The sequence below is a fragment of the Vulpes lagopus genome, chromosome 19 (genome assembly GCF_018345385.1).
Source record: "Vulpes lagopus strain Blue_001 chromosome 19, ASM1834538v1, whole genome shotgun sequence".
NCBI classification, from domain to species: Eukaryota; Metazoa; Chordata; class Mammalia; order Carnivora; family Canidae; genus Vulpes; species Vulpes lagopus.
In genome coordinates this window covers 39,638,267-39,662,062 of record NC_054842.1, presented here as the reverse complement: position 1 = coordinate 39,662,062, position 23,796 = coordinate 39,638,267, and the positions used below count along the sequence as shown (strand labels likewise).

General features: G+C 39.5%; 1 protein-coding gene and 1 pseudogene across 1 annotated transcript in view; one reads left to right on the top strand and one right to left on the bottom strand.

The window, feature by feature from the left end:
• Nucleotides 1–23,796, top strand: part of SLC9A9 (solute carrier family 9 member A9) — a 494,822-nt gene that overhangs the window by 377,063 nt on the left and 93,963 nt on the right. Inside the window, exons 11-12 of the mRNA XM_041734563.1 lie at nt 714–765; nt 14,314–14,393. Of these exons, the coding sequence (XP_041590497.1) occupies nt 714–765; nt 14,314–14,393 (132 nt within the window). The remainder of the gene's footprint in view (nt 1–713; nt 766–14,313; nt 14,394–23,796) is intronic.
• Nucleotides 12,999–13,605, bottom strand: LOC121479055 (annotated as a pseudogene).

Sequence of the window (23,796 nt, the reverse complement as noted above, 5' to 3'; positions counted from 1 at the left end):
CAGGCTCCATGCACCGGGACCCCGATGTGGGATTCGATCCCGGGTCTCCAGGATCGTGCCCTGGGCCAAAGGCAGGCGCCAAACTGCTGCGCCACCCAGGGATCCCCAGATTTTTTTAATTAGGAAACGTTTTGTAATTTATTTTTTCCTTTCTCAAGAGCCACTTCCAAACCTAATTTTATAGATGTATTTTTGTATTAATTCTCTTAAAGAGAGGCCCCCCTCCCCAAATTGTTTAAGCCTGAGGCCCTGCAAACCTGGATCGTCTCGACTGGGCAGCCTCAGTGAGCATCTGGACAAAAGAGTGGGGTTTCTTTTGCCTCCAGGAGCCTGCTCCATCTCGAGCCCCCACATTCCCAGAGCAGTTTGGTCCGCGAGTCCTACGAGGTTAGCATGATCTCTATTTTCCGTGGAGGTCTGTTTTTTTGAGGGCTCCTATCCCAGGTTCTCAGGCTCCTGCTCTAATCAGGAGACAGCAGTGAGGAACAGCTGGTGGTGCTCAATCTCACTGGCAGTGCTGAGGCCCAGCTGTACAAGTTCTCATTCTGACATAAATCCATTTGAGGTTCTTTGGATTCAGGGAGAGGTAGGATGGTTTTCTGTCAAACTTTTCCTCTGATTTGTACCATATTTGGTTCAGGTGTCCGGCCACCCAAAACTGTCTCGTGTATCTACAGCAAGGCCCTTAACCAGCTTTCTGATTTCTTTAACAGAGTTGGTGTGGAGCTAGAAGAAGAGCTGAAGGAGGCGCCCACCTCACACCAGGCAAGTCAAAGAAGTCAATTCATAGAGTATAGAGATACGAAATGCTCTGTCCCGTGGAATGGTCCATGCTTGTCCAGCATGTGGCCAAGGGGCTCATCCTGGAAAGGGTTGCATCCACTGATAAAACACATTCAAGGACTATAAAATACCCGGTAATTCAGGACATCAATAACCTTTGCATCACCTTTAGAATGCTTAGAACTAGCATGCCCCATGCCCTCTCTGAGGCAACAGGAAGCTGGAAACTCTACAGTGTAGAAGCAAGAGCATGGATCTGGGAATGAGGTAGTGTGGAGTTCAAATCCCTGCCTAGAGACTTGCTAACTAGGTAATCCCAGGGAAATGTAGTCAATGCATGTCCAATGCATGTTGGGCACACAACAAATGGACCTCTTTCTCCCACATGGCTCCTCATTAATCGTGTCTAGGTGTATAGAACTATTGAAACATTGAAAAATTGCAAAAGCACAGCAAAACTGTCTAGGTGATCCATTCCTCACTGAGCTGAGCAACCATTATCTGCAGCGACCTGAAAATCCTTAGGGAAATCTGCTCAGAACAATGTGCTGTTCCCTCGAGTGCAGGAAGTGTATTGTCCTAACTCTGAACTGGAACCTGACATCCCAGTACAATCTGCCACTGGCAATTTTGCATCAGCCATTTTTAACTCAGTACTTAAATAATTGTGTGGAAATGTTGTGCCTTTTGTTGAAGTCGTAATCCGATAGACACGATAGAATAATGTCATAAATAAGTGATGTTGCTTAATGACTCGTGTTATGATCATACCTGGATTTGAAGAGGATCCGTCTCTCATTTTGTGATTTTTTTTTTCTGTCTATCATGCCATCAGCAGGGCACAGCTGGTTAGTGCTGCTGAACAAAATGCTGCTACCTTCCTGGTTTACATAGACATAAAGAAGGAATGATCCTGTGCTCTATAAAAAAGGGCTGGAAAATTAAGTTGGTGATGATCCTGGCTTATTGTACTTTGAAATTTTTTTTGTGACATGTGTTTCAAGGCCAGGCCGATGCTTGTTTTCACAGACTCGTATCCCAGGAAACACACCTAACTGCAGGAGTGAGCACAGCAGGGGTGCCAGCACATTGGGATTGGGGCCAGCTCTGTGTGACCTTAGGAGGGAGATCAAAGCCCATCTCCCTATACAGAGTGGGCTGTAATGAGTAGTTAGTAAGGTCTGGTGGTAGCTGATTTTTGAAAAAGCATTTTCATCTCATGTAGGCCAACTAATCCATTCTCCTACCTTCAAGCAAAACTTTTATCTAAATTCTATCTTTCTCTTCTTTTTCTTTAAAAGAAAAGAGATAGAATAAGAAAATTCATCAAAGAAAATTCTCTGTCTTTCTCTAGCTGCCTATATTTTGAAATCACATATAATTATTGTGAAGTCTGGGCGCCTGGGTGGCTCGGTGGTTGAGCATCTGCTTTCGGCTCAGGTCATGATCCTGGGGTCCTGGGATCGAGTTCTGCATCAGGCTCTCTGTGAGGAGCCTGCTTCTCCCTCTGCCTGTGTCTCTGCCTCTCTCTGTGTGTCTCTTGTGAGTAAATAAATAAAATCTTTTAAAAAATAATTTTGAGGGGAGATTACCTACCAGCTTAACTCCTTCCTTTTACAATTTAAACATTTCATTTTAGCTCATTTACAGGATTGTTAGTTAATTTATTAATAACTCCTTGGTGTATTTTTCTGTTAGAGAAATGAGACACTGCAACCAGGTACAGTGAAAACTACACTGTATTTGGATCTTGGACAGATTTTTTTATGTCTTTGGGTCTCAGTTTCCCTATCTGTAAAATGTGGACAATAATAATGTTTACTTCCTCAGGTTGGTATGACAATCAAGTGAAATTATATTTATGAAAACTATGTAACTTAATTAATTTAGTTGAACCCACCTCTTTAGGACAGTGAACACATATACTAAAATAATAGTATAATATTTTGAGAGATTTTCAAATTCAATAAATAATATTAGTCGGAGCAAAAAGTCAAAACCAGAGGACCATAAAGAATCATGAATGAGTAGATCATAAGGTCCTGTGGGCTTGCTTAGTCAAACCACAAGTAAGCTTTGGTAGCCAAGGGGGAAAGGAAGAAAAATGAATGAACAATATATTAAATTATTACCATTAGAGGGAAAAATCATACTCTCAAGTGGTACAAAACTCCACAGCCCACTGTTTTACAAGAAATTTCTCACTTGGGGCTTCCCGTACAGGACACATAAAGAGCTACACAAATGTCAGCTAACTAATCTTATAAGTCATACCATTCCTACTGAACTGTTGCTGCTTAAAAATAATGTCTTTTTTTTTAATTTTTATTTATTTATGATAGTCAGAGAGAGAGAGAGAGAGAGGCAGAGACACAGGCAGAGGGAGAAGCAGGCTCCATGCACCGGGAGCCCGATGTGGGATTCGATCCCGGGTCTCCAGGATCACGCCCTGGGCCAAAGGCAGGCACCAAACCGCTACACCACCCAGGGATCCCAATAATGTTGTCTTTAAGAGGTGTCCAGGCAGTGTTCTTATTCACAACAATGTTTCACTCCAAGGTGGCTATATTTCAGAAAGCGGTTGCCCCCAGACCTTGAAATAATTCTTATTTTCAGTGTCAAGTATAGGAAACAGTGAGATCGAGCTAGAAATGAAAAAAAAAAGAAAAGAAAAGAAAAAAACCACGTTGTCCATGCAGCTGCCACCTAATCTGGACAGGTTTTTTTCGGTACTTTCCAAACCATGTGTCAAGAACCTTTTTGCCCTCATTTTGCCTGACAGCTCTTCGCTTATTATCAACATCTGTTGCTCTGTTGGACTGAAGAGCATAAACTCTAACTCTTAGGAGGATTGCATGTTTCCACTCGGTTTGCATTTATTAAATTGGGCTTGCATTAATAAATAACATGGTTTTCACACTGGTCAACTTCTAAAAAAAAAAAGAAGACTTTTTACCAAAAAGCTAAAAACTTTACAGTTATGCCAATTACTGATCATACACCCTCAAAATCAATAATAAATATGGTATTATATTTTTCAAGGAACCTCCTCTTTCTCTGTTGTAGAGAGTGAAACAACCTTTGAGAAATATGAACTTCTAGCTGTGACTAACTCACAATGTCACAATTTTCCTCTTTGCTTGTAACAACTTTAGAGTGTGAGTGGTATTACAGTCTTGTACCAGATCCAGAAGCTTCAGAAAGCAGGTTCCACATGCAATTATTAAAGTTTAAATATATATTCTATGCAAATGTGCTTCTTTGAGAAATGGGAGATAATACAGTTGGGAGATAATCTTATGTCTCATAAATTCAAAACAAAACAAACAACACAAAAAAACCTCTGAGACTCCTCCTCCCCCTCAACCATAGGAAGTTTTCCTTGTTAATTGATTCTGAGTCCTTGAAAGCAGAGCGCTGCAGAGAAGTTAAGAATCACTGGAGCACCACACTTGCCTTAATCTTTTAATAGATATTCCTGCTGCCCAAGAAGGGCTTCCACTATTGCTTCTCTTTTTCCTTTTTTGCCATTTTTCTCATGATTATCCTAATATTTGTTGAGTATAGACTATTGTTAACACCTCTCACCTTATCTATATTAACTCAATTTCCAAGATAACCCTATGAGTGGGTACTATGATTATCCCCATAATACAAATAAGAAAACTATACACAAATAAGTCAAATAGCTTGCCCAAGGATACATAGTGGAAAGAGGTGGAATGTTAAACCAGACCATCTGGTTCTAGAACTTCTACTCTTAGATGGAATGCATTCATGCATGCATTCATTCATCCATACAACCCATCATGTCAAGCACTAGTCTAGGCGTGAAGAGGATGCAGCAGTTAGCAGTTCAGAGTTTTCACCCTCACCCTTAGAGCTTGTACTCTAATGGGGGATGCTGATAAGGAAAAAGGTATGCAACTACATAAGTTCAGATAATGATATGAGTACAGCAGGTGAGAGGATGGGGATGAGGGCAGGCCTCTCTGAGGAAGCGGCATTTGACCAGAGGTCTGACGATGTGCAGGAGTGAGCCATGTGAGATCCGGAGGAAAAAAAACAGTCCAGAGAGAAGATACTGCAAGGATGAAGGCCATAGAGTCTCAGTGGGTTATGGCGTGTTCCATGAGTAGCAGGAAGGCCAGTGTGGCTGCGGCTTGGTGATCAAGGTGGGAGCAGATAGACATGACTGGGAAAGACACAGAGGGGTCGCCGGATCATTGGCCATGGTGAGGAGTTTGACTTTATTCTACATACAATGGAAGTAAAAACTCCTCCAGGTTTGGAGCTTGGAAATAATGGGACGAACCCTTTTTAAGAACTCCTTTTTCTCCCATCTCTCTTTGGCCAAATGTTACAATGAGGTTAATTTTCATTTTTTCTTCTCAGATAACTTTTATTTTTTAACACTATGCGTGCTTCTCAATGTGATCTCTCTCTCTCTCTCTTTTTTTTTTTTTTTCAATGTGCTCTCTTAGTGCTAACTTCCAATTTTCTCTTTGCTTCCCATAGTTCCTTCATTGAAATTCTGTTTTTGGTTGTCACTTATGCTTGTGTGTAACCTGTGTGGATCTGTTCTGGTCACTGCCGCTCAAGAAAGTCAGAGTCGAGCTGAGAAAGGTCCAGAGAAGGGCAACTTCAATAACTTAGCAGGGGGAGATTAAAAGGATTACTATTTCTCCTGCAGAAAGATTAGCACTAAGAAGGAATACAATGAAGTGTCTATAAAAATATGAAGAGTGTGAGTAAGGTGAACAAAGACTCGCTGGCTAATTCCCAGAAAACCATAACCTGGAATACCCCCTGAAACCTGAAAGAGCTTGTTTGGGGAAGAATAAAAGGATTTGTTCTTCTGCACAATTGATACTTATTACTCATGGTCATCTAGAGTTGCAAAGGCTGGAAATATAAGTAGATTCAGGAGGAAAAGAGATTAATTAGCAGATGGTGAGGTCATTTCATCATTAAATAATTTTTCCCCTGTGAATATTTTCAAATATCCTAATAAACTTCTAGAAAACAAAGTAAATATTCCCATATATATTCCCCCAGATTTAACAATTATCAACATTTTTCCAAACTGGCCCCTATGCTGTTGGAGTTGATCTCATAGAATATAAATTCCATACTACACTTCCACAACTATTTCAGAAATAGAATACTAAGCTCTATAAAATTGATCTGACCCAGATGAGGAGTTTTTATGTTGCACTGTAACTAATAATATTTTGAGAAAAATAAAAGGCATTTTTTAGAGCAAATATCTTGGGTTTTCCTTTGGTAATATTGACTTTATTTTGGTTACAATTACTTATCTTTCATACATCCAAAAGTATATTTCCTCCCACTAATTTTCTACTGCTTAGGACTAAATTCCATATACTTATCTATACATTCTACCATTGCCTGCTCTAGAAACCAGGAATGATCATGAGAAAGAGAAAGTGGAGAAAGATGGCAGCACTTTTTACATATTAGGTGCCATCTGTATAACCATGTTTCTTTACCTTGACCCATCAAGTCACCTCTTATAACCCCCATTTTAAAAATTATGAAATTGAAATTCAAAGAATTAAAGAAACTTTCCCAAGATGACAACAACAATGACAAATTCCAGATAACTTCAGCAATACCCAAACTCCGGTCTCTAGTTCCTCAACTCGGTGCGGTGGCTGCCCTCTGCATGGACTGTTCGCTGTTTGGACTCTCCTGTCTCACACTGCAATTGGAATAGGGCCTCCAGGCAGAAAGTTTAAGGAAAGTGGAAGCTCACGTCATTCGTTTTCCTTCTCTTGAGAATCACAGCCCTTCGCTGCCTGTTACCTAATACTATCTATAGATATATTCATAAATATAGATAGAATTCTATCTATATTTATGAAAACTGGTTATTTTGTAATAGTCAACCATTATGTATTTTGGAAGTAGTTTGGTAAGCGGAAACATTGTTTTGTTTTGTTTTCAGAAAAATGCATAATATTATATATTCAAATCACAAGCCTCAATGTGAGACTTATCTTTGCTGTAGTGTTGTGGTTTGGGCACTGTCACTAGGAGACATCTTGAGTCAGGATCTTATTCCAAGATGCAATTGCTATTAGGATGTATGTGTACGAGTGTAAGCGTGTGCATGTGTGTGTACATGTATATAAAGGAGTTAACACACTATCTAAATTATGACATAAATGAGGCATTAATTAAGAATACTGTGAATTAAGTATAGTGAGATGATGTGAACTTCCTTCTGCCTCTAAATCGGTCCATCATCTTCTGTCTTGCATTCAATCTAAAATCCATAACATGGTATACTGCATCTAGGATAAGTTTTGATATACTTTTAAGGGGGGAATATACCTCCTATACTTTTGTGGATATACTTTGTAAGCTACAAAAAATTGTGCCTTTTCATTTTAGTATCTCTTCCCAACTCCCACTCCAATCCTTTTACATGTGGGACTTATGATTCCAGTATATAGTCGGATTAGCTTTCTATTGATGCAGGACAAATTATCTCAAAAATTAGTGGCTTAAAATAAGAAACATTTATTATCTCACATTTCCTATGGGTCAGGGATTTGAAAGCAACTTAGCTGAATGTTTCTGACTCAAGGTTTCTCAGGAAGTTGCAATCAGAATGTCAGCTAGAACTACAGCCATCTGGAGGCTTCACTGAGGCTGGGGAATCCACTTCCATGTTGGCAAAAGGCCATCAGTTCGCTGCTGACTATTGGCAGGAAGATGCAGTTCCTCACCACCTGTATCTCTCCATACAGCTGCTTGAGTGTCCTCACAATATGGCCACTGACTTCCCTCAATTGGTCTAAGACCGACAGGGAGAAGGAAGCCACAATGCCTTTTTTATGACCTTGTCTTGGATATGACACAACATCACTTCTGCCTCATTCTATTGATTAAAAATGAATCACTAAGTACAATCCATACTCAATAGGAAGGGAAATTAGGTCCCATTTTTAAAAGAAAATATGCCAAAAAATTTATAGATGCACCTTTTTAAACCACTGCAATATTATATTTACCTGAACCAAATAATTTATTTTCCCTTGGATTAACTTGGATCTCCTATCCAGAAAAGCAATTTGAACAGGACTTGTCTCTAACTAAACCATGAATTTAGCCCATCTTGTAGTTTGCCTATGTCTACATGTCATCTCAACAGTTTTATCTATCCTTGACTAGTTATCTCCTTCATTTTTTTTTCCTCCTTAAGCATGTATTTTCTGACTATACCTTCTTGAGAACATTTATGAATTTATCATGACACGGGGAAGGTAGAAGGTAAGAATATTTGTATACAGTGCTTTCTATGCGGAGGCTAAAAATTAATGATTTACCTTTTAAAATGTAAATTTCAAAAGATTTCCTATTGACCTTCGATTATATTATGCTCCTTCTTGAAAATCCAAAAATTTTTCTCTTTCGGGGCATACAATCTGATCCCCTCCTTGGAAATGAGAAAATCAAAGCAATAAACTTGAAGTTATTATATAAGTACATTCCAAACTGTGGGCAAATGGCAGGGCACAAGTACTATTATCGAATTCTATTCACACGTACCACTTGAAAAAATGCTCTGGAACCCATAAGGAGCTCTACAAATTTGTTATGATAATTATTTGTCTTTATTACCATTCTGTGCAACTTCTACTGACATTAATATTGAATATGAACTCTGAAGAAATAGAAAAGAAATCTCTCTCTCTTAATCCATTGAATCCCCCTGAAATGAGGAACAATCCCACATGGTTATCCCAGAGCAGAGTTCATCCAGTTCACTTAACAAAGGCCCCACATTTGAATATTGATAGAGGAGTGTATTTGCATTTGCTTAGTCCTTTTTCATTAGGGTTAGTACAACAAACAATCCCTTCTTGCTTCAGTGTCTGGTTTGCAGAGATTTCTGGCCTGAGCCTTTTGTTTTCTCCCAGGGGTCCAAATAAGCATAAAACAAAGAGTACCTTCCTAATTTTCCTGTTGCTCCTTCTCTGGGGTAGTGCTAAGGGCGAGGGGGAGGGGGTCACTTAAAAGATAAGGACTCACTCCCTACTGTGCTCAGTCACTTCCCAACCTCTGGCCTATTCCTTTGTTTAAGGAGGAAAAAGAAAGATATCAAATGTCCCAGTCACTTTTACCTTTTCCCAGAAATAGAAGCTAATAAAGGAACCAGAAATTGCACATATATCAAACACTCTGCTTCTTAGAAGTATCAAGGGCAAATAAAAGTTAAGATTCAATGCGCTTGACTCTCCAGTTCCCATTTACAGTGTGAAACATGAGGCTCAGAGTTGATAAGTGTATTGTTATTAAATGGTAAATGGTAGAGAGTCAGAACTCAAATCTTGGTTTTCAGTTTCTGAATCCTCTGTGTGTTCCAAACATGCGCACCACATCCCCGCTGGGATAAAGGAACTCAAAAGAAAAGAAATACTGTTAGTGACAAAGAAAATACCATCAAGTTCCAGATTTCGCTTCTAATGATCGCTCATATCCATTGTCCTTGGGTGTGAGTTGATCTCTGCTTCAGAATAATCTTGGTAAATTAATGCTACCTGCTGTCCTCTGCCCATCTGGACCCTCCCAGAAGCTTGCCCTCTGTGCTGCCTCATCAGATACCTTCCCTGTTCCAGGGTGAATGCAAAGCCTGGCCTTCCCTTGGCACATTTATCTTCAACCCCCAGTGAACAAGCAGAGCACACAGTAGACTAACTCATTTATTTCTACTCATTTATTGATGGCCTTTCATAACCGAGTTATTAAGTCATCAATAACTTCAGAGAAATAAATGAACAGATCCAGAACTGGGCCAACAGATATTTAAGATACCCACTGAAAATTTTGTCTAGGATCAGCAGAAAAGTCAATGCTGGGTCGTCAGTGGCATTTACCTCACCTGGGAAAACATGGTCTGTGTTTTATTCTAATTAAAACCCAGTCCACTTCTTTATAAACTAGCAAATACCATCACCAATCTCCCAAGTAAAAGAAAGTTTGAAAAAAAGATTACATTTGTTAACATTTTTCTAGAATGCTACCTAATATGTGTTGCTCTTATCAGCTGTCAAAAAAATATCTCTGAAAGTTTTGCCAGAAATAGAGTATAAGATCTTTCACGAGTGCTTGTGAGTTCTGGTATATTCCCCTCAGGAAATAAAATAAAAAAGATCTGGAAAGGGGAAAGAAGGGCAGAGAAGTTTCCTAAGACCTTGGAAAATGCTTGAAACCAGTAGGAGTCTAAAGGAATTCCTAACACAGATGTTAAGTTTCTATAGGGACACTCTTCACAGCCATCAACACGTTACCCATGCATTTTCATTATGTTTTGGGGTGTAGGTAACTGCCTTGTCTCAACCTACATGATCACCCCAGAATCCTGACCCCATCTCCCTGTTCAAATATTCCCTTACCTTAGTTTGCTCCCCACTTATACCTTGGGGCCCCATCTAAATGAGAGGAATCTTGGCTGCTGATGGATCACAAACATGCTTGGAAGAAGACTCTGTGCCTCAGTTTCCTCATCTGTCAGATAGGAATAATAATAGAACTAGCATACTTCATCAAATTGTTATAATAATTAAAAGAGTTAATACATGAGAAGCCCTTAGAATAGCGTCTGATACATGGTGAGTGTTCACAGAGTGTCAGCTGTTATTGCTGTTGTTGTCATTAATAAAAATATAATGTTTTCCATAAGATTAGAACCTTGGAGACCAGCCAGTCACAATTTCCTCAATTCGTTTTGTAAGCGAGGAAACTCCAGCCCAGTAACTTATCTTGCAGTGTCTGTGCTTTCCAGAGTTTAAAGACTAAATGAGATAACTTGCAGAAAAAAACATCATCTTTGGAGTCCAGCAGTCTTACATTCAAAGTCTAGCTCTGTCGCTTGCTAACCCTGGGACTTTGGGCTCCTCTCTTCCCTTCTGTGCGTCTCTCCAGGTCCTCACTTGTAAACTAGGTATACATGGCCACCTTTCTAGAGTGATTTGAAAACTGAGAAGTAATGACTGAAAAAGTTAATGACTGTGACTAGTGTGCTGCCAAGGAATTAAGGAGCATTCGATAGCTGGGAACTATCACTATCACTGAGCGGGGCAGAGAGGGTGCTAGACCTCCGACCTGACTGCCAGGCAAGCTCACCATCACACAGCCCACGTTTACTTAAAAACAACCAACCAAACCAAAAACATGAAGTTATTTACACTAAGTTCTCTCAGTTTTCTTCAGTGACTATCTATCTTGTCACCAGTAGATATTATCAGAAATCACCTATGCCTGCTGATGGATAAGATTTTGTAAGTCCTTTATTGTTCTCAAAAAAAAGAAAAGGAAAAAGAGAGAAAGAGAGGCAACTCCCCACTGTTGGGTCAGAGTTTTTCTAACTAGCTTGTTTCGGGGTAAGCAGTTTTCTTCTGCCACCTGAGCCCCAACAAGCTGTGCCTGTTGGAGAGATGGTGACTCAGAAACAACTTACAGATGTTATAAAATAATAAAGGAAACACTATGTGCAGCAGTGATTTTGCAAATCTGAAACCTTTGTTGGGGTAGAAATGGCTAGAGAAAGATTCAGGGAAGGACAGAAATTGAACTGACACTCTGGTTTTCTTTTAGGGGGAATATGATGAATCAATTCTAACTCTAGATAATAAGGCATAACACTCAGGTCTATCAGAAAACAGATTTTTAAAACTTAATGTCCATGAAAAGATCACAGATGTCCCATGCACCGGGGGGGGGGGGGGGGGGCTTGGGAATGAGGAATGGGTTCCATGGCCAAGTAAGTTTGAGAAATACTTCCCTCTTAAAGATTTTACAATGCTGATTTATAAACAAGAGTCTCTGAGAAGTCCTGTGTTAAGAAAACTTTCTGGGTGGCTCAGTGATTGAGCATCTGCCTTTGGCTCAGGGCATGATCCCAGGGTACTGGGGTTGAGTCCCGCATCAGGCTGCACAGAGGGAGCCTGTTTCTGCCTCTGCCTGTGTCTCTGCCTTTCTCTGTCATGAATAAATAAATAAAATCTTTAAAAAGAAGAAGAAAGAAGAAAGAAGAAGAAGAAGAAAAGAAAAAGAAAGAAGAAAGAAGAAAGAAAGAAAGAAAGAAAAAGAAAGAAAGAAAGAAAGAAAGAAAGAAAGAAAGAAAGAAAGAAAGAAAGAAAGAAAGAAAGAAAGAAAGAAACCCTCTGACACTATCAAACCTGCATTTTCCAAACAATGAGCACAAAATTTCCATCAACACCATAGAGGACAGTGGTATTCTAGGGAACACTATTCAGGAAACCATACAAGATTCGAAATCAGAGATCTTAAACAACCAAAGAGAAGAGTTTCCAGTTTGGATTTTAATTTAATTGTGAGTCTCTGCTTCAACCATTTTAGACAAAGGATACAGACTAGAAATGGACCCCATTTGGCTTTCTTGTATTCCCATTTTATTTCTGGGGGCTGGAATTCCAGCATCTGCTAGTACACATGTTTTAGAGAGCAGAACAGAGCTCTTTAATGCTAACCATCAAGGGAACTGTCTGGGAATGGGGGAAAAGTAAATAAAATGAAAGCAAATCCACTTGGGTTCATCTAAGGACTATCTCAGGAATAGTCTGGGAATTGCCATTGTCTTCCATGTCATAGTTTCTTGAGAGTGTTCACATTGTTAACGGGCTCTGAACAAGTGTTACAATTTGGGGGTGGAAACTGTGGGCCCAAATAAAGCAATGAAGTCCATGTGTACAGATCTATAAATGCTTTTAATGATGGAAAAATTTACAACCAATTGAAGCCTAGGAGTCTCTTTTCTTGATATGCAAAATGGGCCCAAATAAAGCAATGAAGTCCATGTGTACAGATCTATAAATGCTTTTAATGATGGAAAAATTTACAACCAATTGAAGCCTAGGAGTCTCTTTTCTTGATATGCAAAATGGGATTCACAAAAGAAGTAAAAATGCCACTGGATCTCCTTCCTACCACAGTGCAATCAATCTTCACTGTCATCTGTCTGTAAGGTTCACAAAAATTTTTCACCTTCTTTCCTTTTTCCCACATTCATCCTCTACTCTCTCGTAAATATACATCAAATACTTTCTCTTCTTTTTTTGTTGTTGTTGTTTAGTTTTTATTTCATAGTCATAAACTTAATTGTGCAATCCAGCTCTTGGAGGGGAATAAGGAAAATATGGAATCATAGACCTGCAGTGAGAGCACAAAGATTATAGGCTATTTCAAGCAGGTGGGGGTGAACGGATACCCTCCAGAACTACAGAAGGAATGGTCTCATAGTTGAGATAAAACACAAGTCAAATGTATTAGATTCATCCACAGTCAGGAATGGTGATCTTCTTGTGGGGTCTTAACCATTCCTGGACCCAAACCAATCCATGGCTTCCACAATTCATGCCCTCTCTCACTTTGCCAAAGACCACATGCCAACCATCCAACCACTCAGTGTTGGCAGCACAGATGAAAAACTGGAACCCATTTGTGTTAGGTCCAGAATTTGCCATAGGCAAGATGCCAGGACCTGAGTGCTTCAAGACAAAATACTAATCAACAACTTTGTCCCCATAGATGGACTTACCACCAGTGCCATTATGGTGTGTGAAGTCACCACCAGGGCACATAAGTCCTGCAATAATCCTGTGAAAGCAGGAACCTTTATAAACAAATCCTTTCTCCCTAGTGCTCAGAGCACAAAAGTTCTCTGCTGTCTTTGGAACTTTGTCTGCAAACAGCTCGAAGGAGACAAGGCTCAAAGGCTTGCTGTCCATGGTCGTCAAAGAACACAGTGAGGTTGACCATGGTTAGCGACACAGGTGGCTCTGGGGTTAGTGACACAGGTGGCTCTGGGGCAGCGGTGTCAGTAAGGCTGAGTGCTTTCTCTTCTTAATTCCCCTCCTACTTTGGCCCTTTTGAAAAAAAATAATAAATGGACAAGCACATTCGAATATTACAGGCTTTTATAAGGAATATCTATTTCAAAACTCTTAAAATAGAAATAGAAAGCTATCAAATATTAACCATAGCCTTTGGTAGTAATCACAAAGAAAAGGAAGGAAAACTAGCTTAACAATTATTAGACTGTTATCACCCCTTTAGACTTGACCTTTTGGTAAGTCATAAATAAATACCATCCAAATTTGACAGAAGTAAACAGCAAAAATCATGCAACAGCAATCTGACAGAAATATCACTTTTATTGATGTAAAAAAATGGCATTTCTTAGCTGTTTAATAAAATAGGGATTATGAAGAAAAGTAAATGTTGAATTATGCCACAAGAGTCTCATCCACATGGCAAGATCTATGAGCTAATTTGCTTGGCAGCTGCTTCGCCATTTAGATAAAAATGCCTACAACCTAGAAAATTTTTTTTAAGTGGTTACATTTAATTTGGTTTGACATGTATTTTTATAGGGAAAATATATGAATATATTCTATATTAATTTATATTGATATTAATATATATTAATATGTATTGATTATTTATCTGATACCTTTTTCTATTGTCTTTCTCCAGGAAGCAAATAGCTTGGAGAAAAACACAACCAAAACAGAGAGTGCTTGGCTCTTCAGAATGTGGTACGGCTTTGACCACAAATATCCTTTGATAATGATAACCTTCCAGATCCTGCTGCCTGGTAGAGACTAACTTCAAGCACTTAGTCATTGAGGTATCCGCTCTTGCTCTTCAAGAAACCCAGAAAGGTAAAGTGAATTCATGACCAAATTTGTCAAAAAAATAAAAAGCTGTACAGTCTATACGTAAGTGTTACAAGGAACTAAAGTGAAATCTCTCAGAGTCAAATGAACTTGGTGTATTCATGGCAATCTAATATTTCCTAAATGCCAGATGATAAAATCTTCCAGTCCTAAGGACTGATCTATTTTACTAATTTCACTATTCTTCCCTTTGCAAAGATCTTACTTCTGGTCCGGTTGGCCAAGGTAACTGGACAAAAATCCCTCATCCTTCTCCCAGCCCATTTGTATGTGCTCTTTTTTCATGCTATAAGAAAATGGAGTGGGGCTAGGGGCAAAGGGAATGAATGGTCTGAGAAGAATGAGTCTGATCACATGATTATAAAATAACATTACTTTGTTTTCCAGAAAGATTTGAGTAAGTCTTTTCTAGTGAAGGTCAATTTTACAATTCTCCCAATCAGTATAAACATAGTGGCTCAGTTCCACCTTGCCATGTGACTGGCAGGGCTGAGAAGTCAGGCCTGAAGGGCTGTGCCATTGTGAGGTGCAGTAAGCGGTCCATCTCTAATCCCAAGCAAAAGCACCACGGAAGAAAGGAAAGAACTGCACTGAAAATTGAATGTGTTGGGTCTTTGTAGTTAGTTTTCCACAGTCACAAATCCTCTTCCTTTCAGGGAGAAAATGTCAGTCACTGGGTGATTTTAAAGTGCCCGAGCAATGATTAAAACCACAACAGATCAGTAGGAAAGGAAGAAGAATTAAGAACAGGAAAAATAAATTCAAAGAATAAGGTGAAGAAGAGGTAAAATGGAAAGGGGAGAGGAGGCAAGAGAAGTATAGGAAATTCACAGTGGGAAGGAGAGGAAGGCAAATTGGAGGAATTGCTACATTAGAAGAAAATTAAATAAGAAAGAAGAGAAGTCAACTGAAAATTGCAGAAATAAGCAAAACAGGCGAGAATTTAAAAAGCAATTCTGCAAAAGTAGAGCATTCCAAGAATTACAAAATGCACATGTGGAAGGTAGAGGGTTCTTGAGTCTACAGTTTTCTTTTCCCACAGCTCTGCTCTCTATGGACAGAGAGCATGCCTTGCTCAATCTTGAGCCTTTATGGACAGTGTAGGTTTCCAACACCTTAAAAGCACTCCCTGTTGGCCGTTAACTACCTCATGGAGGTTCTGGTATCTCATAAGCTACCCATCGCCTTGCCTTCTTGGTCTCTCTAAGGGAAGCTGGTTCGTAGCAGGTTATGCTGGTTTATGTTCCAGGTTGATTTCTCATCTGGAAACACAATTTTCCCCTGCCATTGCGTCACCTAGCTGATAACCAAATTTTAAGAACTTATAAAAATTTGACAGATGAGTACACAAAAGTCTGCTTGATTATGAAAGGTATACAGTAAGAAAATGTCTTTTTGGGTTCCTGGACCCAATTTTCAAGCTCCCAAGATTGTTACTTATGTGTCTGACCCACTCACTACAGATTGGAGGTTCCCATGACCTCCTCTTTGGGTTCAATTAATTTACTAGAGCGGCCCACAGAACTTGGAGAAATGATTTACTTACTAGATCAATGGTTTATTATAAAAGGTTAAGAGATACACAGGGCAAGGTATGTGGGCAAGGTCACCTAGCTTTCATGCCCTCTCATAGTGCACCACTCTCCCCAAATCTCCATATTCACAAACTAGAAAGCTCTCTGAATCCTGTCGTTTTGGGTTTTTATGGAGGCTTCATTATATAGGCATGATTGATTAAATCATTGACGGCTGGTGATTGAACTCCATCCCTAGCCCCTTCCCCCTCCCAAAGGTGCACAGAGGAGGGGAAATTAAATTTCCAGCCCTCAAATCACAGGTTGGCCCAGCCCTCAAATCACAGGTTGGTCCTCCTGGCCAGAGGGGTCCAAAGCCCACCTCATTAACATAACAAAGGATACCTTTCTTCACTTAGGAAATTCTGAGGTTCTTAGCTCTGTGAAACACCAAATCTATGTCTTATTATAAATCATAATCACACCAAATGGTAAATCAGAAATGAGATGAAAAATGTTTTTGCTCAAATCCTGACAATGCTGCGAGGAATGCTTTATAAGGAAGAAAGAGGGTAAAAGTGGAAAAAATAACTTGGAGACCAGAAAGGAAAGTGGAAACTCACCCAAATTTTTAGCTTAGAGCAGTGACACCAAATTCAGATGATGTCATAGTTTTTGTCTCACTTTTCACCAGGGGTTTATTTCCATATGATTATGGACAGACTTGCAAAAAATGAAAGTAGATTTACTCTGTCAGTAATATCTCTTCTCATGGTAATTTGTCCTCCTGTGCATTCATTCTAGAAATTGCAGTGCTACCATCACTGCACAGATATATTTTCACTTAGACAACAAAGTTTTTATATCCGAATTATGCTCTGAATTCATACCCAGAGAATAGCAAACCAACCAGTCTCTACCCTGTGACCCCTTGATATATCTGTATTTCCAGAGACAAATTATCCACTTGGCATTTATGTTCTTTCTACTGTTCACCTAGAACCCAGGTGATGTGCCCTTGGACCCTCATAGGTAGGCTATTCCAGCCACCGTCAGTGTAGGGATGATCGCTACCCCAGGGTTAGGTGGCCTGGCCAAGGCAAAAAAGAAATTGTTGCAAGGCTGAAAGAAACTGACTCTGAAGTTCGGAGCTGCTTGAGTTTCATTTCAGTAAAATTGCATCATGCAAATGAGGCATCATGAAGAATTACTGACAAAAGGAAAAGAAAAATAAATAAGCCTTCGTGTGCACCTGTATGAGTCAGCATTCTCCAGGGAAACAGAAACACAACCGGTAGGAGTACACACACGTACACACACACACAGAGGCATAGATACACATACATATTCATACACATATACACATACATATACATACATACACATATACACTTACATAGATTTATTTCAAGAAAATGGCTTTATGGGTGATGCAAGTGCGGAAATTTGTAGGGCAAGCTCTCTGGAAACTCTCAGGCAGGAGCTGATGCTGCTGCCTTGAGGCAGCTCAACTGTCTTTCTTCCTTAAGGGAACTTCAGTTTAGCTCTTAAGGTCATTCAACCGGCTGGATGAGGCCCACCCACATTCAGGATTATCTCCTTAGAGCAACTGATTGGTAACTCAGATGGGGACCACACCTACTGAATAGTTGGGTAGGCTAGTCAACTATTGGGCAGACCCATAAAACCAAGCATCACAAAAAAAAAAAAAAAAAAAACAAGCATCACAGTACTCAGTTTGCATTCAATTTCTGCCCAAAATTGAGACCCTAGAAAGACCCTCTTAATTCACCATTGGTATCAGTAAAACAAGCCGCTGTTGCTTGAATAGTTTTGTTTTCTTTTTTACTTTTTCATAGCATAATTAATACACATATACATTTCCATAACATTTTCCCAAAAACTACAGGGATATAAAAATAATAAAAAATTAACATTCAATGAATAATGGCCCAAGTACTATGTTGAGTGCTTTACAGTGATAATTTCACGTTATCTCCACGGCTCTGCGGGAGGTTAGGAGGGGCTAGAGCATATGATGCAACCCAAATGGATTGCTGATTGTGTTGGCCATTGCTGAAACAACCTGGGCTCCTTTGTTCAAGAGCCTTGCTGGAAGCCTATGGTGCCAAAATTGAGGGTTAATTAAGATTTCATTGTGATTCAATGTGGGCAGCAATTCTGAGTCATCTGGTGCAAAGGAGCAATTGAGAAGGGGAGAGGAGAAGGGAATCTATTTTACTGACCCACTGCTTTGCCAGTGGATACATTGTTTCACTTAATCCTCATAACCACCCTTTTTTGTTTTATTTCATTTTACAACCACCCACTTTGAGTGGCCTCAACGAGACACCAAATTCCTAAATCATTATCTATATCCCTGGGGAGGATTATCCTTTCCCTGCCACAAGAAGATTCAAGTCACAATCTGGCCTCTCATGGCCCTCTATCCATCTTCTACTCTCACTCCCTGGCTCACTCTGCTCCAGCCACCCTGGCTTTCCTAGGATATATCAAGTGCATCCCTACTTCCAGGCCTTTGCACTGACTCTTCTCCCTGCTTGGGATGTTGTTCCCTTAGATATTCCCATGCCTACCTCCTTCACCTCCTTCACTTATTCATTCAAATTATCAGTGAGACCTTCCTGGCTCCATCTTTAACAGTCCCAAGAGCACTCCCTCACCCTTCATTTGCTTCATTTTTTACCTTAACACTTGTCACCATCTGACACAGTATATAGTTTATTTATGTGTTTTAATAGTTTCCTCCAACCAAGATATGTGCCTTCTTAGCAGGGACGTGGGACACATCTCATTCACTGATGTGTCCTCAGGACATAGAACAGTGCCTGGCACATAGTGTACATTCAGTAAATATTTATTGAATGGATGGATGAATGAATGAATGAATGAATGAATGAAGCAAGCCAGCAAACAATATTTTCTGTTCACAGCACCTTCATTCTAGACATTGATATAGCAGGAAAGTCCAAATAATTATTTGAAGGTTGCTAAGTGAGCTGGAAAGCAGAGCAAGGCAGAGTGCATAATTTTGGTGTTTTCACCCAGAATGCCATTTGGTAACCAAGGAATATCTACCTCCCCAAGCCTCAGTGTCCCTCTCCCTAGGCAGGGACCACCACCCCAGCAGACTTGCATCTGTTTCTTCACTGACTTCCTTCCTATGGCTGGTTCATCCTTCCTTAGGTTTAATTAGTACACCTGATCTGCTACATGCAGGCCTGGATCAGGTTTAGAAACCATTCTCTGTCTGGGTGACTTTGAATACATCTTATCTCACCAATTGTGTGTTGATTTTATTAGTATACAGAGCTCAAAACTTTAGAGCCGCCTATCATCCTCACTAGCAATCTCTTATAATGATGATAACAAAACAGAAATTGATATCCCTTTATTCATATTTTCTAAAACATATTTTCTAAAACATCAGATAAAATGATTTGCTTAGATCCACACTGTTACAGCTGGCATGGGAATCTTAGGTTGCCTTATTCATAGGTGACTAATGACCCTGCTCAACTGTCTGCCTCTTACAGCCTCTTTCCATTCTATCATTTATCATCTCTCTCCTTAAGAGATGTGTATATATTAGTCCGTAAGCATGTGTATATATTAGTCTTACAAATGTGAATGACACAGGATAAGCATGACCTTTTCCAAAACAAAAAGGGCAGCCAAAATCATTTTTAGCACTTCCTGTATACCGACATCAACTGAAAATAAGAAGTTATTATGTGGTTGCCAACATTTTACATAAGTGTAAGAAAGTGCAAAGATAACAATGGATTGGCGAGTTGACACAGTAACAGAATTACATAAAGCCACGTGGATGGAGACTTCCTTCCCATCACTGGTTTGGAATGAAGAGTGCACTGAGGTATTACCAGCAAAATGAAAGGCCCATGGCAGATGTGCGGATGCTACAGCTCTGGAGTTTTCCATTAAAGTGTCTGGCAAGGAAAGTGGCAGATACCAGACCCCCTCCTCTACTGAAGTGTGACAGGCTAGGGCTGCATTCCAGGAAAGTAAACACGAACATGAGGATCATTCAAAATGACACTTGCAACCAAGTATTCAATGGGTTTAAATGTAATGGCATTATAGTCCTGAAAAAAAAAAAAAAGAGGGGGGGAAAAAACCCTTCCCCTCCCAAAACTTGACAGAATTCATTATATCCTACACAGCCAAACTTATTTTAAATCGTAGGTATGAATATTGTGAGCAGCAATTTCCATTTTAAATGATAATCACTGCATTGCAGTTTTACTTATTCTGACTAGCAGAAGCATCCATGAATTATTTATTGAGGTAGGACTGTGGCCTTGTGAATGACTTGAGTTTACTTCACAAAAAAACTCTCAGAGGAAAAAGGACCGTTAGCTCTATGATCCCTGTTTTATAAATGAGGCAACAGAGCCCAAAGGCGGGGGAAAGGCACATCCAAGGTCACTGATGGACTTGGAGGCGGCATTCATAATCAACAAAGAGCAGGCTGCGTCCACCTAAAGAATCCAAGGGTCCTGGTTCTGGTGGTCCATCCACTGAGTTTTGGTAGCGTGAATGTATGTGTGATGTTGTTGTAAGTGTGCCTGGCATACAATCGATAGCTTTATAGGATAGCTTCTTTGGTAGCTTATCAAAAACTTCACTAGTTTGGAGGCAGGGTGTGTTTCACTTTCAGTAACAAACAGGAGGACTAGCAGAGGATGTAAGATTTCTTTCACTCCGTTTTATTTAGTGCCTACTATGTGCCAGGCAATATCCCAGCAAAAAACAAGGTGGATATCGCTGACCTTCATGAAGTCTTGCTTATTTGCCTGGTTAAAAAGAGTCATGACCCCAAAACCCCTTCAAACATCAGATAGTCCTTAGCATAGGAAGGAGGGACACTGGCATCACTAGAATTTAACTGGGAAGAGGGGGACCTCTGGGGGCCTGGGGGGTGGAGGAGAGATTTCTAAGGAAGCTGTAAATTAAAAGAATTTATAACCTCACTTTGCAAAATGTAACCAGATATTTCCACAGGTGGTTTCAGAAAGCAGATTTAGAGATATTGGAAGTGTAACTAATCAGCTTTTTAAAGACTCTCTCTGCATGATAATTGTGCCCCTGAGAAGCTGGCCATAGGGAGGAGCTAAGGTTGCACTGGGCAGGAGGGCAGCTACCACTCGCATCCAAATGGATCATCCATTGGGTATTCAGCTTGGCTTTTGGTCATCCTTGTTCTCATAGGTGCTAGTGTAGAAAGATCTTGAAGGTAGCCCCTGACATAGCATCTAAGTGAAAAGAAATTAAAATTCACTAAAAGAAAACACTAGCTTCCTGGATCCTTGTGTTCCCATGACTCGTTGGTGAGAACCAATGAGGAGAATGTTAAGGGTACCCGGAAACATGGGCTGTTTTCTGTTCAGGTCATAACTTTGGTCTTCCATGATTTCTTATTCCATGTAGTGGGAATAATAAATACTGTCCTCTGTTTTGGCTAAATCTATGAGAAAAGTTGGTGGGTTATTAAAACTGTTTTTTACTAATGGTAACTTTTTCATTTACCTCCAGGGACAAAACATGATTAAGACAGTTAAATAGTGCAGTTTTCTCAAGATTCTATAACCTAAATACACTATAGTATTCCATAACTGGACTAAAACTCTTCTGAAGGCCTGAGAAGAGACTACAAGTATGACTTTGTGAGCTGTTGCCTGAAAATGTTAGATTTTCCACTGTGAATATGAAAAGCTGTGGGTCCCAAGATTATAACTGAGTTTTCTACAATAATCTTAGGATTCTACAAGAGTTGAGATGCCCCTAATTTATTTTGTCTTTTCTTCTGTAAAAGTTTTAATGATATTCCTATTAAGTGCACGGGAATGAGAATTCCTATTAAGTGAGAATGTTTTTTCATGTCATCTTTATTTTAAGCAAATGATATGAAAATCTGGATTTATGCAAATGAGAAATCAGAAGGTGACTCTTCTTCTAGAATGGATTCATAAATTCCTTTAAAACCAATTTTTAAAGAATTTGTTGAGCACTTTCTCGTCGCAAAGTACTATACTAGATTCTCCCCACTTAGTCATCACATATTTTATTAAGATCCTACTATGAGCCAAGTACTGTCCTGGCACTAAGGATACAGCCGTTGACAAATTCTCACAAAACTTACATTCAGGGTCTTTTTTTAAAATTTCTCATTTACAGATGTCTTTTCAGGAACATGATTGTGGTATAAAGGTATATACACTTAGACATTCCACTATTGGTTTTTATCAAATTGAGGAAAGTCTGGCTCACAAGTCAGGATGTACTGATTTGTTATTGTAGCCTATCTACTTACTAGCTGTGTAATTTGGGGAAAGTTATTGACGATCTCTGTGCCTCAGTCTCTAAGCTGCAAAATGGGAATATGGAAGTCTGCTTGGGGAATTAAATGAGTTAACACAAAGCACTTAGAAAAGTGCTCAAAAAATGTTAGCTTCATCATATTATCATTACTACCTGTTAATGTCTACATCTCTTAAATGGAGACACCATGTAATTTGTTTAGTATCCATTGTCATTTATTATCTCTGAGTGACCAAAGTATCTATTATTTTGTATGCCTGTAATAATTTTCAGTTGCAACAGCCATATTTTAATACGATAAGAACATCTCCAGTCTCCACATAAATGAAAGTTTCCGCATAGACTATAAATCATACATAATTCTTCTTATTTGGTCTTGAGTCAATGGATGTAGCTGGATGCTAGGCAATTTCTTTGTGTCCTCTGTTCTGCACATGTGATTGTTTCATTTATGATTTTTCTAAGTTATAGTCCATCATCCCATAGTTATTTTTCTGGAAATTACACCACAGATAGCAATTTTGACTCAATAGAGAAGTGCAGGCAATTTTTCTGTTCCACAATGAAAGCAATACAAGCCTTTGATGATAATTATTCCTCTTGTCCCTTCTCGTGATAAAGGAAATCTTTCAATTGCACCTTTCAGGTGAAGCTGTGGTGTTTTGTCATTAGCAATAAGATGTTATATTTGAAGATTTCTAGGTCAGCATTGAATCGTTTTATTTGAAAAAAAAAAAAGAAGGAAAAAATGTGAAGACTGACAAAAATGTATGTATTACCTCAATGTTGCCAGTTTTGAATTTAGTTTTAATATTTCTTGCCTATGAGAAAAGGAGTATTTTGCTTAAATTTGCTTCAACGGTTACTTGGTCACTCGTTCTCAACTGTAGGAGCCAGCTGTAGGCTGCCAGCAAATTCATGAGCTACCAGAGACACATTATCAGCATGAGCAATTGCTAACCAGTCCCACATATTATCACCTGACAAGGAGACAGAGACTGGTCTATCCTGGGGACCACACTACTCAGCCCTTGTCTGCATGTGAAGCTGTGGTAGACACAACACAAAGCATGTGGGCAGGCAAGGCTCTGCCTAATTAAAGTTCACTTCACCAGGTAGATGGTGATGACAGATTCTCAATGTAAATAAAAGTGGACAAACAGAGAAGTTTGCTGGTGGTTAATGGAGAAAGAGACTGTTGGCGAAATAAATACTGTTCTTTTAGTCATGTGGCAAAGAGTCCACAGAGGAATTGGGAGTTCCTAACATGAAATTAAACAACAGGAAGGGAGGAAGAATGTTCTGAGCAGAGGGAACACCATGGAGATCCCATGACAAGCGTGGTATGAAGAGCTGAAAGGAGCCTGAATGAGTCTGCCTGCAAGACACAGAATTGGAAGTAA